At 37.4% G+C, this 14014-nt stretch overlaps 1 protein-coding gene across 11 annotated transcripts in view; it reads left to right on the top strand.

The window, feature by feature from the left end:
- Positions 1-14014, top strand: part of LOC105835952 (bromodomain adjacent to zinc finger domain protein 2B) — a 156579-nt gene that overhangs the window by 134479 nt on the left and 8086 nt on the right. For 4 of the 11 annotated variants that reach the window (XM_036284648.1, XM_036284647.1, XM_036284646.1 and 1 more), the window contains 13 exons: positions 81-155; positions 228-530; positions 775-1049; positions 1574-1655; positions 4060-4632; positions 8594-8659; positions 8789-8833; positions 10474-10527; positions 11572-11770; positions 11932-12051; positions 12136-12709; positions 12909-13128; positions 13217-13976. In XM_036284648.1, coding sequence (XP_036140541.1) covers positions 81-155; positions 228-530; positions 775-1049; positions 1574-1655; positions 4060-4632; positions 8594-8659; positions 8789-8833; positions 10474-10527; positions 11572-11770; positions 11932-12051; positions 12136-12709; positions 12909-13128; positions 13217-13976 — 3346 coding nt within the window. Of the gene's footprint in view, positions 1-80; positions 156-215; positions 531-774; positions 1050-1573; positions 1656-4059; positions 4633-8593; positions 8660-8788; positions 8834-10473; positions 10528-11571; positions 11771-11931; positions 12052-12135; positions 12710-12908; positions 13129-13216; positions 13977-14014 lie in introns of all 11 variants that reach the window. The other 7 variants (XM_036284657.1, XM_036284651.1, XM_036284652.1 and 4 more) reach the window with 6 other exon arrangements.

The following is a 14014-nucleotide window of genomic DNA, read 5'->3' as shown; positions in this document are numbered from 1 at the left end:
TAATAGAATATTATTTTTTTATTCTAACTTCTATGATTATCTAATTTCCCCCATATCTTTACGATTATCTTTTGTTAAAGTACTATCACTTGCTAACGAAGATACAGAAGAAGAAGCGACCTCGACCAATTCGTGCTTCATGGGCGAGAAGCCATGTTCGTTTTTATTTTTTTTTTAACTTATGATTTTGCACTAAAACCATTCTCCCTATATAGAAATCTTTGCAGGAGAAAATGAAAAACAAGTTGCTGGAGGCCTCGGGAGAAGAGAGTAACATGGACGTGACCAGCGAGAGCGGCAGTAACACTGATGTTGTCACGGATACCGATGATGACAATGCGGAAGGCACACCCAGCGCGAAGAGGAGAAAGCTCAGGCCCAGCGAAAGAGACCTTCAAATACCGTTAGAACGCGGTTGGAAGCGTGAAACGGTTATCAAGGGACTAGGAAAGACGGGAGTGATAAAAGGCGACGTGTCGTATTACAGCCCCTGCGGGAAAACTTTTAGAAGCAGTCCCGATCTGGTGAAGGTTGGTTGCAAAATATTACGACCGATGATGGTTGGTGTACGTTATCAAAAGTGATTCGCATGAAGTTAGTAAGAAGTACGAAGTACTTTGCTAAACTTTCTATCGTTGCTTTTGCTATTATCGTCATATCTACACCGCGGTACATAATAATAAGGACGCAAAAAGAAAACAAACATAATTAGATCGAGATGAAATTTAAATTATTATGGGTTGTTTTTTAAGATAACTATTTTTTCCATTTCAGTTTCTGGAGCAACAGAATCCAGCTGAGTTGACTACCGCCAATTTTTCATTTTCGTCCCGCCCGTTGGTCGGGGAATTTCTGCAGCCTACGATGGGTCTAGCGGAGGCTGAATTCGTCAGACTCGGTGCTCAGGAAGTAGCGCGAAGACTAGAAGAACTCAAAGCGGTCAGTGGTTTTAGAGACGCACGAACAAATAATCAGTATGAAAGAGACAAGCTGGCTTACGCGAAGAAACTCGCGAAGGAAGAAGCGCAACGGCACAAAGAACAAGCTAGGTGAGACATATCATTACTCAAATATGTTGATTATTGTTTAGACCAATATATCTTTAAAAAATGTTAAATAATGTTAGTCAGTGTACGTTAAAAAAAGAGGAAGAGCCGATATGCAAGAGTTATTATCTGATGATTACTTTATAAAATTATAGAAAGTTAATAATTGTGCATAATAGTCAAATAAATTATGAAGTTTATTGAAGTATTAATCTCGCCGCTGTGACAACTATTAAGTATTTATTTGCTTGCTGTGAACTTAATCCGAAGTTCTATGATTACAACATGTTGATTTAACGCCTATATATTTATCATTTCTTGCTATAAGATTATTGTATGCGCGTAGTCATACGTGCACGTTATTGAGCGAAAACCTAAAAGCGAACGTCGCTTTAATTTGGAATTCGAATTCTCTCGAACGTTCATAATATTTACGGACGAATAATTATGGCAACTCTTGATTAATGATTCAATCGAACGTTTTATCGCTCGGGAATTATGTGAACTTAATGATATCCTCATTGTAGGCTTATTAAGGAGCAAGAGAAAACGGAGCGACTAGAAGCCGTGAGACGAGAACGGGAAATCAGGAATCAACAACTTCTCGAGGTAAGTCGACGTCTATCACCGAGTTTCCTTCACGTTTGTCTCGATCTCGTTGTTTCATTCACACAAAAAACTGTTCTCTTATTCTATTTGGGATACCTACGTTTTTTTGTATTTTGTCCACCTGTCGTGCGTGTCGCATGCTCTCTGTGTGTGCCGTATTTATATATATATACATATATATATTATCTCCGTATATATATATATACATCTGTCTATATATACATATTATATACAACTTTTTTTAATTAATATTCTTGTATAGAAAAACTCTTTTCTTATACTATATATACGTCCAATGAACCTTTTACAACCTCTAATGTCCCAGAATACACGAGACACCCATAGCCAACCAATAAACCGCTAGCGATAGTGACAGGAGAATCCAAAGCATGTCCTCCGACCTTACACCCCTTTCCCTCCATGCACTTTTTGATTTTTTGTTTTTTAATTTTGTCAAATTATTTATTTAAACCTTCGATGAAAATCGTTGAAAATTGAGTGTTATAATTTTGTTTTTATTAAACAAACGCAACTACTTACTATAGAAAAAGGGAACAAAAAAATAAAGTAAAAAAAAACGGTTCTGGCATTCAAACTGTCTAGTAAAAGAAAAATGTTATTCTTTTTATGATCTACTGTTTCTTTTTGGTGTACATACGTTAAAAAAAATACACACGCGTCGAATTTTTAGTTTTTTTTTTTTTTTTTTTATGCGAACGCAAGGATCGTGAATAAATTAATATGGATGCCAGTATTTGTTTAAATTCCAAAATTCTTTACGCGATATTCGATATTTCATACACCGAGATCTGTTTTGAAACAATTCCATGTGTTCTCAATCGATACTGTTGATGCTTTTATGTACGCTATAAACAGAAGTATCGTTGATAAATTTTGTTTCCCATCATTTTTGCGATGTCATTGGATAATGAGACAAATAATTGCTTTTCATTAAGAATTGTTTTTGACGACGAAAAATTTACGTGACAAAGAAGTACTCGGTTATCGAAGAAATAGACGAATCGTATTATCTGAAATTTCATCCTTCGATCAAAATTATAATTTCAATTGATATTTCCCCGATTCTACATTTTAGTCAAAATGTACATCATTTGTAATCGTATGAGAAAGTTATCGTTACTACTATTTCTAAAAATGTTTTAAATTATGCAAAATTTTTAAGGATTAAGGCATATTGAATAAGGAATCACATTGTTCAGAAATGTTTCCCATTTGCTACCGAATCCCATCGTATTCCATAAGATCGAAGACAAATCTTTCAATTTTAATCTTGCAAAGGACGAGGATACATTTCGCTATTGGAATATAATCGTGTTTAATGGGATTGACGTTATTCTGGAAATTTCTCTGCGCGAGAGAAAACCCCGAAATAGAGGTGCGCGATTGTAGAAATTTCAAAAGTCCATCCATTGTGATAGTCCTCCAAACTACCCCATCGGAATCCTCGCGCAAGCCAGATTATCACCCTGTCTCCCTCAATCACTGTCACTCATTCGTTCATGTTTCCTCGCATTCACACACGCATTCCACATCCACACGCACATCACTGGCCCGAACATACACACACAGTCCGTGCAATTTGAAAGAATAGAAGGAGACGTCAGACGACACAATAGTGTAGTAACTGTAGCTACACGTGGGCTCATATGTAGTGGAAAATACGCGAAATAGGGATGCCCAAAGTGTATATAACCGATCCTAATCGATTTTTTTCCTGGAACCTAGAGAACGAAATACGAAACGGATGTACATTATCAGATGCACATTACATTTAGATGAGCTAACTAAGATTGGCGTAATTTAGTATCGATGTAATTGAGAGCGTTATTATTTTGTTATGTGTGTATTGTGTTGTTATATTATGTTCAACATTACGAGAGATAGTCGAGAAAATTGTTTTATATCTTCATAAATAGTCAACAAGTATGTCGCGTGATTTTTTTTCTTTTTAAATGGTAACCGCTTTTATGTGCTTATATAGTATCTAAATTGGCTTTATCGGAATTACACATATTTTAGTCTTTTAAAGGATGGTACGCGGAGTTCATAAAACCGCGATTATCAGAGTCATTAATAAGAGCAATAATAACGCGACCGTAGAATCAATTTGCCGATAGTATCGCATTATTTTTAATCTATTTATTCTTATGAAATATTAAATAGCGATATGTACTAATATATTTATTTCTAATATATTTTGCATGGTAAATATTTTCTTGTATGATAAAAATCTGCATAATGATCTCCGCGTATCGTCTCGATTCAATCCCGGCCGGTCGATCGCGAACGACCGGTCGCACGTGGTTACTAAACGACCACCTTCCTTCCCGATTAACGCGATCGATTATATATTGGGCATCCCTGTAAACCACCACCAACGCAGGGTCGAAAGCGGCTCGCGTTCACGATCAAGCAGAAAATGAAGATCATCCAAGAGATCGAGCGCGGCAAGAGCAAGAGCGACGTAGCTCGCGAGCTGGGTCTGGCGAGCAGTACGGTTGCCACCATCTGGAAGAATCGCGAGAGCATCGCCGAGAGCTGGCGCAATCGGGACATGATGCATCAGACGGACGTCGAGGATGTGCCGCCGAAGAAGTCGCCGTCGATGTCATCTCTCGTGTCGACCACGGCCGCACTCTGCACGCCGGTGGCAATGACGACAATGACGACGACGACGACCGCGATCACGACGATGCCGTCTCTGGTCTCTGGTGTAGTTGTGCCGCCTCCGCAGGTGCAGGTGGTACCGCCAGTACTACCACCGCCACCTTACCCCACCCTGACCCTGCCGCCGGCGTCAACGGGCCTTGTGCCGTCATCGCAGCCAATGACGACATCAATCTCTTCGTCGAACCTGTCATCGATCACCACGTCGACCGGCACGACGACCACGACCATGCCACCGGACAATACCCAGCAGGCACAGACCCAGACACAGAGCCAGGAACTTCTGGAGGTAAGATGTCGTATGACGCATCCCGACCCCTCCCCACCCGTGTCATTCTGTCCACGGTTTTGCCCGCCCATGGACCCGTTGATTCCCCATTGATATCCCTCACGTAATGTATCGAAGCTCGATATTCCGACATATGCGCCACTTGGATCCATCATCGACCACCACATCATGTTCACTAATGAGTGTTGTCATATTGTCTTGTGAGTCGTTATTACTTCCGGATGTCCCTGTCTTTCTCCCCTTGGCTTTAATTTCCTCCGCGATCCGGACACGGTTTGCGATAGAAGGGCGAAGAGATCCCCGGAGGTAACAACTACCGTGAGTATACCCGGCTCGCGGCCCGCGATTCTTCTACGTGTGTTTGCGTGGGGTGAAATAATATAAGTGCTTCCGGTGCTCCCACAGACGAATATCGTGCGAATTTTACCATTTTGCGTCAGCCTTCGTCGTCTCTTCAACACGCTTTTCAACGTTCTCTTCAACGTTTTTTTGCTTTGAAAAATAAAGTCCACTATAAAATTCTATCAAATTCCGTTTCAATGAAAGAAATAAATGGACACATTGACGTTCTCTCTTCTTCTTTATAAAGTATACATTACAAGGAGAATGTTAATTCTCCTTGCTAGTTTTTCTTTTTCTAATTCTTAAATTTATTTTTTATTTTACAAATACAGACGCAAATTTTTAAATACGTTTCAACATATATATATCATATTAACAAACAATATCTCAGTTGTTAATTGTCCAAATATCTTTTTACGGTTTATGAATTGAAACAAAGATAAAAAATTACGTTTTGTGCATAAAATTCCATGTTTCTCAAAGTCTTTAATGTTTCTACGCGAACAAGAGACTCTCTAGTCGGAGAGTTTCATGATATTTTTCTAATCGTAGCGTTTCACAATTCTTCGAGCTTTCTCATTATAACATTCAACAATTTTCAACGTAATGACGTGTACCACCAAAATGAAGAGACGAACCTGCGACTGACGTCATGAATTCACTCCCGTTCACTACTTTATGTCGCATAGCGATGAAACAGAAAATTACATATGTATACACACACGTACATGCATATAGATGCTCACCACCGTGCTTTCGTAGAGTTGAACGTGGCCGATCTCTTCGTCCGGCCAAGCGGATTTCGGAATTCTATTTTTATTACTACAGTAACCGTGTTTATTATATAATATTCGTAAAAATATTTATTTTTGATAGTGAAAATTTTATTTAATTATATTTGCTATGAATTAACTTAAAAAATTGTAAGTTTCTATTAATTGAATAATTTATCTAAAAATTATATAAAATTTTATAACAAAATAGATTCTTTTTGTATCATAAGATCATTATTCTATCATTGTCTTTAATTTGAATACACACACTCAATTTACATTACTTTTTCACATAAGAAAAATTAATATTATCATTACCATCCTTCATTAACATCTCATTAAAATGAAGATAAAGCCTTAATTGAAGTAAATCATCTAAAGTAAATTGATTTTTTACTCAATTTAATATTTTTAATTTAACTCGAGGTATATTTCGAAATTGGTGTTTAGATTTATGATTTAGTCATCCGTCCATTAGTAGTTGCCGATAAAGGGCAAATTTCCAAACGAGAAATCTGAAATCCGCCGAATAATTATAAAGAAGAAGCACCAATGTCGATTCTCGTGTTCTCGTTGGCCAGCGTGTTTTTCGAGATCGGCGAAAAACCGTGGTCCATCGAGAATCGCGGGATCCAGATGCTAGATCGACACTGCGATCGAGGCACGTTAAGGCTGACGATATACGTAGGCACGATATATACATACGATAATATATGAACCTACTGTCGCAATGCTATCCTGTGCCTAGCTTCTCCTGTCACTATACAAAATAACAGCTAGCTACATGATTATCCAGCATGCCATACTTCTCGAAAGACCTGTCTCTAGTATTCGAGTATTCGCTACACAAGTATATACAAGAGCTTTCCTTTACCTTCTCGTTGTACTGCGGACGAAAAACGACACACGAATTACCCGCGCAATATGGATATGACACCTGTACTTTTATATATACACATATATATAAATATATATACATATATATTACATATATTTTTATCACTATGTATTATCTACTGTTATATTTTTATATTTCCTAGGTGAAACGACACGATAGCCTTAATATTTTATCAGCTTAAGCGATGGTACATATGTACCGTTGATATATTATAATATGTGCATACATAGGCGAGTATTGCTTGGCTCCTTGCATGCCCGGCTGAGATTTTTCACTTTTCCACATATTCTACTTTTCTTCGGTCTCTGTTTATCTTGTTTAATGGTGTTGGTTTATAATAATAATTTACGCTCTTTCATTATCTCTCACATATAGTTGGACTCTCTTTTTCCTTCTATTTATATATAATAATTAAATATAATTATTTCAATTCGTGTTCTCTTGCTGTCGAATTCGCTCTCAGATCTTTCACGAGCGAGTCAGTCTTCGTTATGCTTGGCTGCTGTCTCGGCATATACGCGTCAATTTCTTGGTGGGGTTTTTATATTAAATCGCATGCTTTTACTACTCTTTTTCTCTTTCTCTCTTTGTACAAGGATACAATTTGTACAATTTTTTACGAGGACCTATTGCGCTAATTGAATATGCGATGTCTATCGGTATGTAGAAACTGAGCGTACGTTATTTCACGGCTATTACAATGAGCCTAGCATATCCGATGATAAAGAATCCACGAGAGCGCAATAATCGGATCGCCGAGTCGACGGAAACGAGAGTAAACTACGGACATTTAGCAGAGCAGATATATAGTTTGTAGTATGAGCGTAGCTGGGAAAGACGCAAAGATACGATTTGTAATCCCGAAACCCCAGCGTAGTCTGTTTTTGACGTATTAAGGGTGCAAACTGATAAAAGTAGGTTGTTTGATTCTTTAAATTCAAAACGGACTTTATCAAAACTTTAACTCGATATTTAATTAAGTATTCGAGGTAGATTATTAAAAAGTTACGACGCCTTCACAGAAAATCCGCGCTGAGGAAGGATCGGCTTGAAATAATGTGGCATTAAAGTATAAAAATGCATCCGTTACTAATTTCCAGCTATATCCCCGAACTTTAGAGTAGTGCTTAATCCCTATCACTGATCTGCGCTATTTAGATATCGCTTTCCACACATAGTCTTCGAATCACAATTACACTGTAAATGTCACGAAATCAAAACCCGAAGGAAAAAAATTCCCGCGGACGGAAAACTTTATAGTGTAGCTATTGATTGCACAATTTAAGAATTTCTTTCGTCCAAAAAAACGTAATTGTAAATCGGGAAGCGGAAATCGAGACGGTCGGTTTATAAAACAATTACTAGTTTGCACTGAACATTCGCATTAGGAAGGTATTTATAAATGACAATTTATTGTTGTCAAAATTATACAGTTCGGAAATCTTGAAAGTTGTGACATTATCTCTGTAACTTTAATTTCTAAACAGTGCTGTACGTAATGAATAAGAAAAATTAACAAATATTTCTACAAATTATTTTATGAAATATAGACTAATTTTTTATAGAAAAAAATGTAAAATCTTACATGATAACTTTCATAAATTTACTTCTGACTTACAATTATCAAATAACGATTACAAGAACAAATTTAATTATTTAATTTAACGTTTCCGGCATATTTAAAATGAAACTGAACTTTGTAATAATAAAATAGCTTCTCTGCTCGTGCAACCCTCTCGATTATCGCTGCGAAAAATGAGTACGGTAATTTTAGATCTACCAATTATTAGTGCCGATAATGAGATAGTAGTTTTTGTCGCCGAAACAATGTCTCTTTCTCTTGTCGTAAATGTCGAGCGGTCCCGCGAATAAAAGACAAAATTGCCTAAGTTTCCTCTTAATAAACATGATTACGGATGCGAGTGACGTGTGTATGGCGTATGCGCAGGCACGGAAAAAACGGCAGGAAGAGGTGGAGAAGATCCGACTGGAAGAACAACAAAGGAAGCAACAGGTAATTCAACAATCGTTACTATGTTAATGTGCGACCCTGTTCTCTCGAGTCGCCTAAAGTTAGATGTAATACGCGAACGAACGACCATGCAATACCAGAGTTGTATTAAAAAGCCCTTTAATTTCACAGGAACGAGAGCTGAAGAGGCAGCAGGCGGTCATGCTAAAGGAGCAGGTGAGTTTTTGCCTTAAAACGAACCGTTCTCCGTCAATCGTTTCGTCGCTGTAGATTTGCGTGAGTGTGGGTGAGCGTGTCTCTCGTAGACGTAGAGGTGCTCTGTTTTACTTTTATCGTCTTCGTTCGTTGTTTCCCGTTTATTTTTACGATGATACCGAACTCTGAACAAACCGGAAACTCTGTTTGTCTAGAAGCGTATACAGCATAGTTACTTTACATAGTGTGGATATGTCAAACAGAATATTTTACGTAATAGAATTTATTAATCAATCTCGGAAAAAACGGTGTTTGCTGGTAGTGAAAACTTCGTGTAATCTGCATGCAATTTTTTCCGTAGGAATGTTTGAATGGAATATTTTATTTCGAAATTTTTGATATTGTAAAGATTTGTAGACATTTCTGCAAAGGACTTATGTCTTTAATTTATGACATGAATATATATAGAAATATAATCTCAAAAAGAATTGATTTAAAAATATTTGATATTTTAAAATAAAAAGTTATGTTGTTTCTTAAAAACCAAGAAATTATTTCTTTCTACATCACGATCTTTTTGCGTTTTAAATGAACGCGAAACATTATTTGCAATCTTAAAAAATAGTATATTATACAGTAAAATTATTCATGTCATTGTTTCCAAACAAGTCGCGTTTCTTATTAAAAGCAAGACAATCGTATTATTTTAATGTGAAATTGTGTTATTTTAATATTTAACAATAATTTTTGAATAGGAATTACATTAAAGAAATTAATTGCATACATACATTTAGTGTATACGAGGAATACAATGCTATTATTTTATATATTACTTCAGCTAATAAGTTTCAATTTACGTTATAAAATATGTTCACTTTAAAAAAAAACCTAACATTTCCTGTTTCAAACTCACAGCTCTAACTCATTATTTATATTACCAATATTAATCGACCAATATTCATTGGAAAAATAAAATTGCTGATGCAATTAATATATCATTTTCGGGAAAATGTATTTCATCAATGCATATTACACGCAGGATGTCCAATCTTCGCAATAGGTTTCAATTACAGATCAACTGACGAATTTTAAGTTAAAATCTTTTTTAACGAAAAAATTATTGCGAATCCGAGTTTCCATCGAAATATATACAATACAACAAACATAAAGGGTTCGTAAAGTAAAACTGTTCGGAACAGATAAAATTTTAATCTTTTTTTATTCGTTTTTAATAAACTTTAATAAGAGCTCATTACAAGAATTGCATTGTAGTAAGACATTTAATCATATTAAATATAACAAACATTTTAACTACTGAAAATTGCAAAGTGTTTACATGTGATGTTTTTAAGTTCTTGCAAAGATAATGTCGACAACTCTGTATTTGATAAACGAAAATGAAGATGAGACACCCTGCTGTCACTTATCGTGCTGGCTTTATTTTGAAATTGGAAAAATCAATTCAGCATAACATTGTTCAACAATCTTGTCGCGAAAGGACAGTCAATCATGCTGCCAATTTCGCGACACGATTTAACTCTGTGGCAGAAAAGTAGTCGATAAGTAGAGAACATCTACGCGGTAGGGAGCGAGGGAAAGATTGTTAGATTGAGTGTGGCGGTTTGAGCACTAGTGGACTGTGGATGTGTTTTGTGCCGCAGATGTACATGCAGGAGCTCACCAAGCAGCGCGAGATGCTCTACACCGTCGAGCTGGTATGTCACATACCCAATCTAGCGTCTAACAGAACGGCATTAACGAATTAGCGACTTGCAACTAACTCGCATTGGCTCTGCGTTACATCGCAAACTGGCGGCGTGCACACAAACGGCTTATGCATTACATTCCCATTGAGTTTTCGACGACTGTCAATTCGAGATCTAACGATGGCTTGTGTCGGACCACATGTCGCGGTTTACACGTTATCATCTTCGAGACCTCTCTCGGCATGTCATATCTTTGTCCGCTTATTTAATCGATCTGTAGCCGCTTCAGCTTCCACAAATCATTGCAGTTCATAAGCTTACATCCTGTGAAAAAAAAGTACGCGTTCGCACCTCTAAATTCAGTACTAGGGAACCGAAAATTTCTTGTTTGTGTTACCATATAATAACGCGTTCGATAGAATTTTTTCTTGAGATTTTTAAGAACTTTAGGACTGAAAGAGACCAATTCTCATAGCTCGGGCTAGATCTGGTTTGCTAGAAACTGCACGGTTTTTTTTTCTGCGCACTGTCAATGTAAACGGACGGTTTTTTGTGTCACGATGCGCTCGAATTGCTCTTCTGTGACTATCAGTGCATCCGTGTAACAATACTGTTCGTAATGTGTAATGCGTGGAAGAGTATTTGGGACGGTTGTAGAGTTTGGTCCATGCGTGACATACAAAGACAGAGTGGAAGATCACGGAAACCGTATGGAAATTTGGATAATAATTAAGTGCTCATTCCTTTGGACATTCGAATTAGCTAAATTTTAACTAAATTTAACTTATAAATATGCTTTTCAAAAAGCATGTGAATTTTTTATATTTTTCAAGATATATTAGAATAGATCTATTTTATTCTGAGTTTGATGAACAGTAAAAAGTAATAGTTTCTTGTAATTTTCCACTCCATACATATATACTACGCTTTATTGGCAAAACATAATGGAGAGTCTATACACTATTCGCAATTTTGTCTTGATTCGTTATTATTTGCATGAATGCTTCAATTAGTTTTGCTATGTGTTACTATAACGATGAACGATGACTGCAGGAGAGGGAGAGAAGGAGGCAGCACATGGCTCTGGTACGGGCCCTAGAGAACCGTCGGAAGATGGAGGAGAAAGAGAAGAAACGCCTGGAGGCCAGGGCCGAAAGGATAGCGACGAAAGAAAAGCGGGCAGAACAGAGGAGAGTCGAGATGGAATTGATCGAACAAATTCGCAAGCCTGTGGAGGATATGGAACTGACAGGTACGCGAACAAAAGAGCGACTGATACTATGCGATGAGAACATTGCCCTTACTACGTCATGTAGCGAGTTAAGAACTTGGATTGAAACTAAGTTTATGCGGTTTTAATTAATGAGATTGTTGAACTAATGACCTTCTAACTAATTTTGTCTAATCTTTTAGATCATAGACCACTGCCAGAAATTAAAAGAATACCTGGACTTAAACTCTCTGGGCAAGCGTTTGCAGACATTGTCATGGTATTCGAATTTTTACACAATTTTGGAGAAACTTTAGGATTTGGTGAGCACCTTTTGTTTTATATATTTTGCAATAAAAAATTCATTATTTTAATTCGAAATCGATTATTATTGTTCTATTTTGCAGACATGGAATCGCTACCGAGCTTGAAGAGTCTTCAACTCGCTCTTCTCAACGATGAGGAAGCCGAGGAGGAGATGCTGTCAGTTATGACGCATCTGTTGGTGTGTGCCATTGAAGACCCAGGAATCCCGCAGCCGGCCAGACACACTACGGGCTTGGGTCAGAGTTTGCGTCAAGCTGACATTACTCACGCCAACATTAGTGAAGTACTGCGAATTTATTTGTACGCAAACGCAACCGGAGAAGTAAAGGCTCTGACAGGGGTGTGCCTTGAGCGTGAACGCGACAAGAAATTTGCCGATCATCATCAGAATGGCGGCGATTACGCTTCGACTTGCTCGGGAAAGAACGCACAGTTCTATGAGCACTTACATAACAACGAAACGTGGAAGATGTCGGAAAGATTACGAGATAAGCCTTTCTTAGCGTTGAATCCGACGCATAAGGCGCAGATGCTCGCTTTCCTGTGCAACGAGCTACTGCAAAATAAGGCTGTGATCAGACAGATAGAGGGAAGCCTCGAAACTGTAGCTCAGTTGAGGAAGGAAAGATTTGTTCTGGATACCAAAATTAGAAAGTAAGTTGTATGATATGAGGAAATAATTGATTAAAGAATGGCATTATGGATTAATAATATTAAAAAATATTAAACACTTTTTACTAAAGATATGCAAGAGAAGCTAAATTAAATTAATTGAAGATATATTACAAATAAATTTTGGTTTTTTTCAAATTTATTTTGATAACATTGTTTATTGTTTTTTGTGTTTATACAGGCTTAGACAATTACATAGTAGAAAAGTCCGAATGGAGGCTGTGGGCGTAATTGTAAACAAGATTGGCGATACAATCACCATCGAGAAGAAGGAAGGTGAGGAAGAAGGCAATACTACGTCCACTGCCGTAGGTACGACACCTACACCGGACGAAATTCATCACGAGGACGAGGTAGAAGACATGTCTGAAAATGAGAGTGAAGGCACTCAGCCAGAAGAGGTATCTTAGAACAGCTCTCTTAAGTTTATTCTTAAGTTAAATTTAGATAGGTTGATATTGATGAATAATTTGAAAAATTTTTGTTTAGGAGGAAGACAAGAATTTGTCTGGTGAAGAATTGGGTAAGAAATTGGATAAACTACTGAAACAATCAGAAGAACAATTGCAAAAGCTGAACAGCTCTTCGAAGCAACTCCGTGCACATATATTCGGCCAGGATAGGTATTGGAGGAGATATTGGGAATTAGCATGTTCTGGCGGCATCTTCGTGGAAGCTATGGAGAGTGCCGAACCAGAAGTTCTTGAACTTCAAGCAGAGCTTGATGAGAAGTACAAAAACATGCCGGTAGAAGAGAAATCCGAGGTGAAACAAGAGGGTGATAACAAAATGAATTTTGAAAATCGCGAAAATGAGGCACCAAACGAAGTTAAAAATGAAAAAAAGCACAATTTGAACGAGCAGAATAAGGACACGAAATCTCATGGGGATAAAGTAAAATCCGAGATGGACGAGGTCAACTGTAAGAAGGAGCCTGTACAAAATTGCGGCTCGGAGAATTCCGAGGGTGTAAAGGAAGAAAAGAAAAACAACGATGCCGATAGTACAATGACAGATGCGAAAACAAACGTTACATCCGAGGAAATAAAACAGGAGACAGAAGTCAATACAGATGTCAACATGAAAGAGGAAGTAAAAAAAGAGAATGAGGAAACGGACGAAGATATGACGAAACCTTTGGTGAAAATGATGGAAGATAAAATCGTCGAAACAATACCGAATGGCGACAAGTTCAACCATGTCAATAATCTACATAACGGGAAGGAACTCAACGGCTCCTTTATTTCCAGTGAGTTTCTATGAATCCCTGCCTGGAACAGACTCTTC

This window comes from Monomorium pharaonis, chromosome 3 (assembly GCF_013373865.1).
Source record: "Monomorium pharaonis isolate MP-MQ-018 chromosome 3, ASM1337386v2, whole genome shotgun sequence".
Classification (NCBI taxonomy): Eukaryota; Metazoa; Arthropoda; class Insecta; order Hymenoptera; family Formicidae; genus Monomorium; species Monomorium pharaonis.
This window is presented reverse-complemented; position numbering and strand designations above follow the sequence as displayed.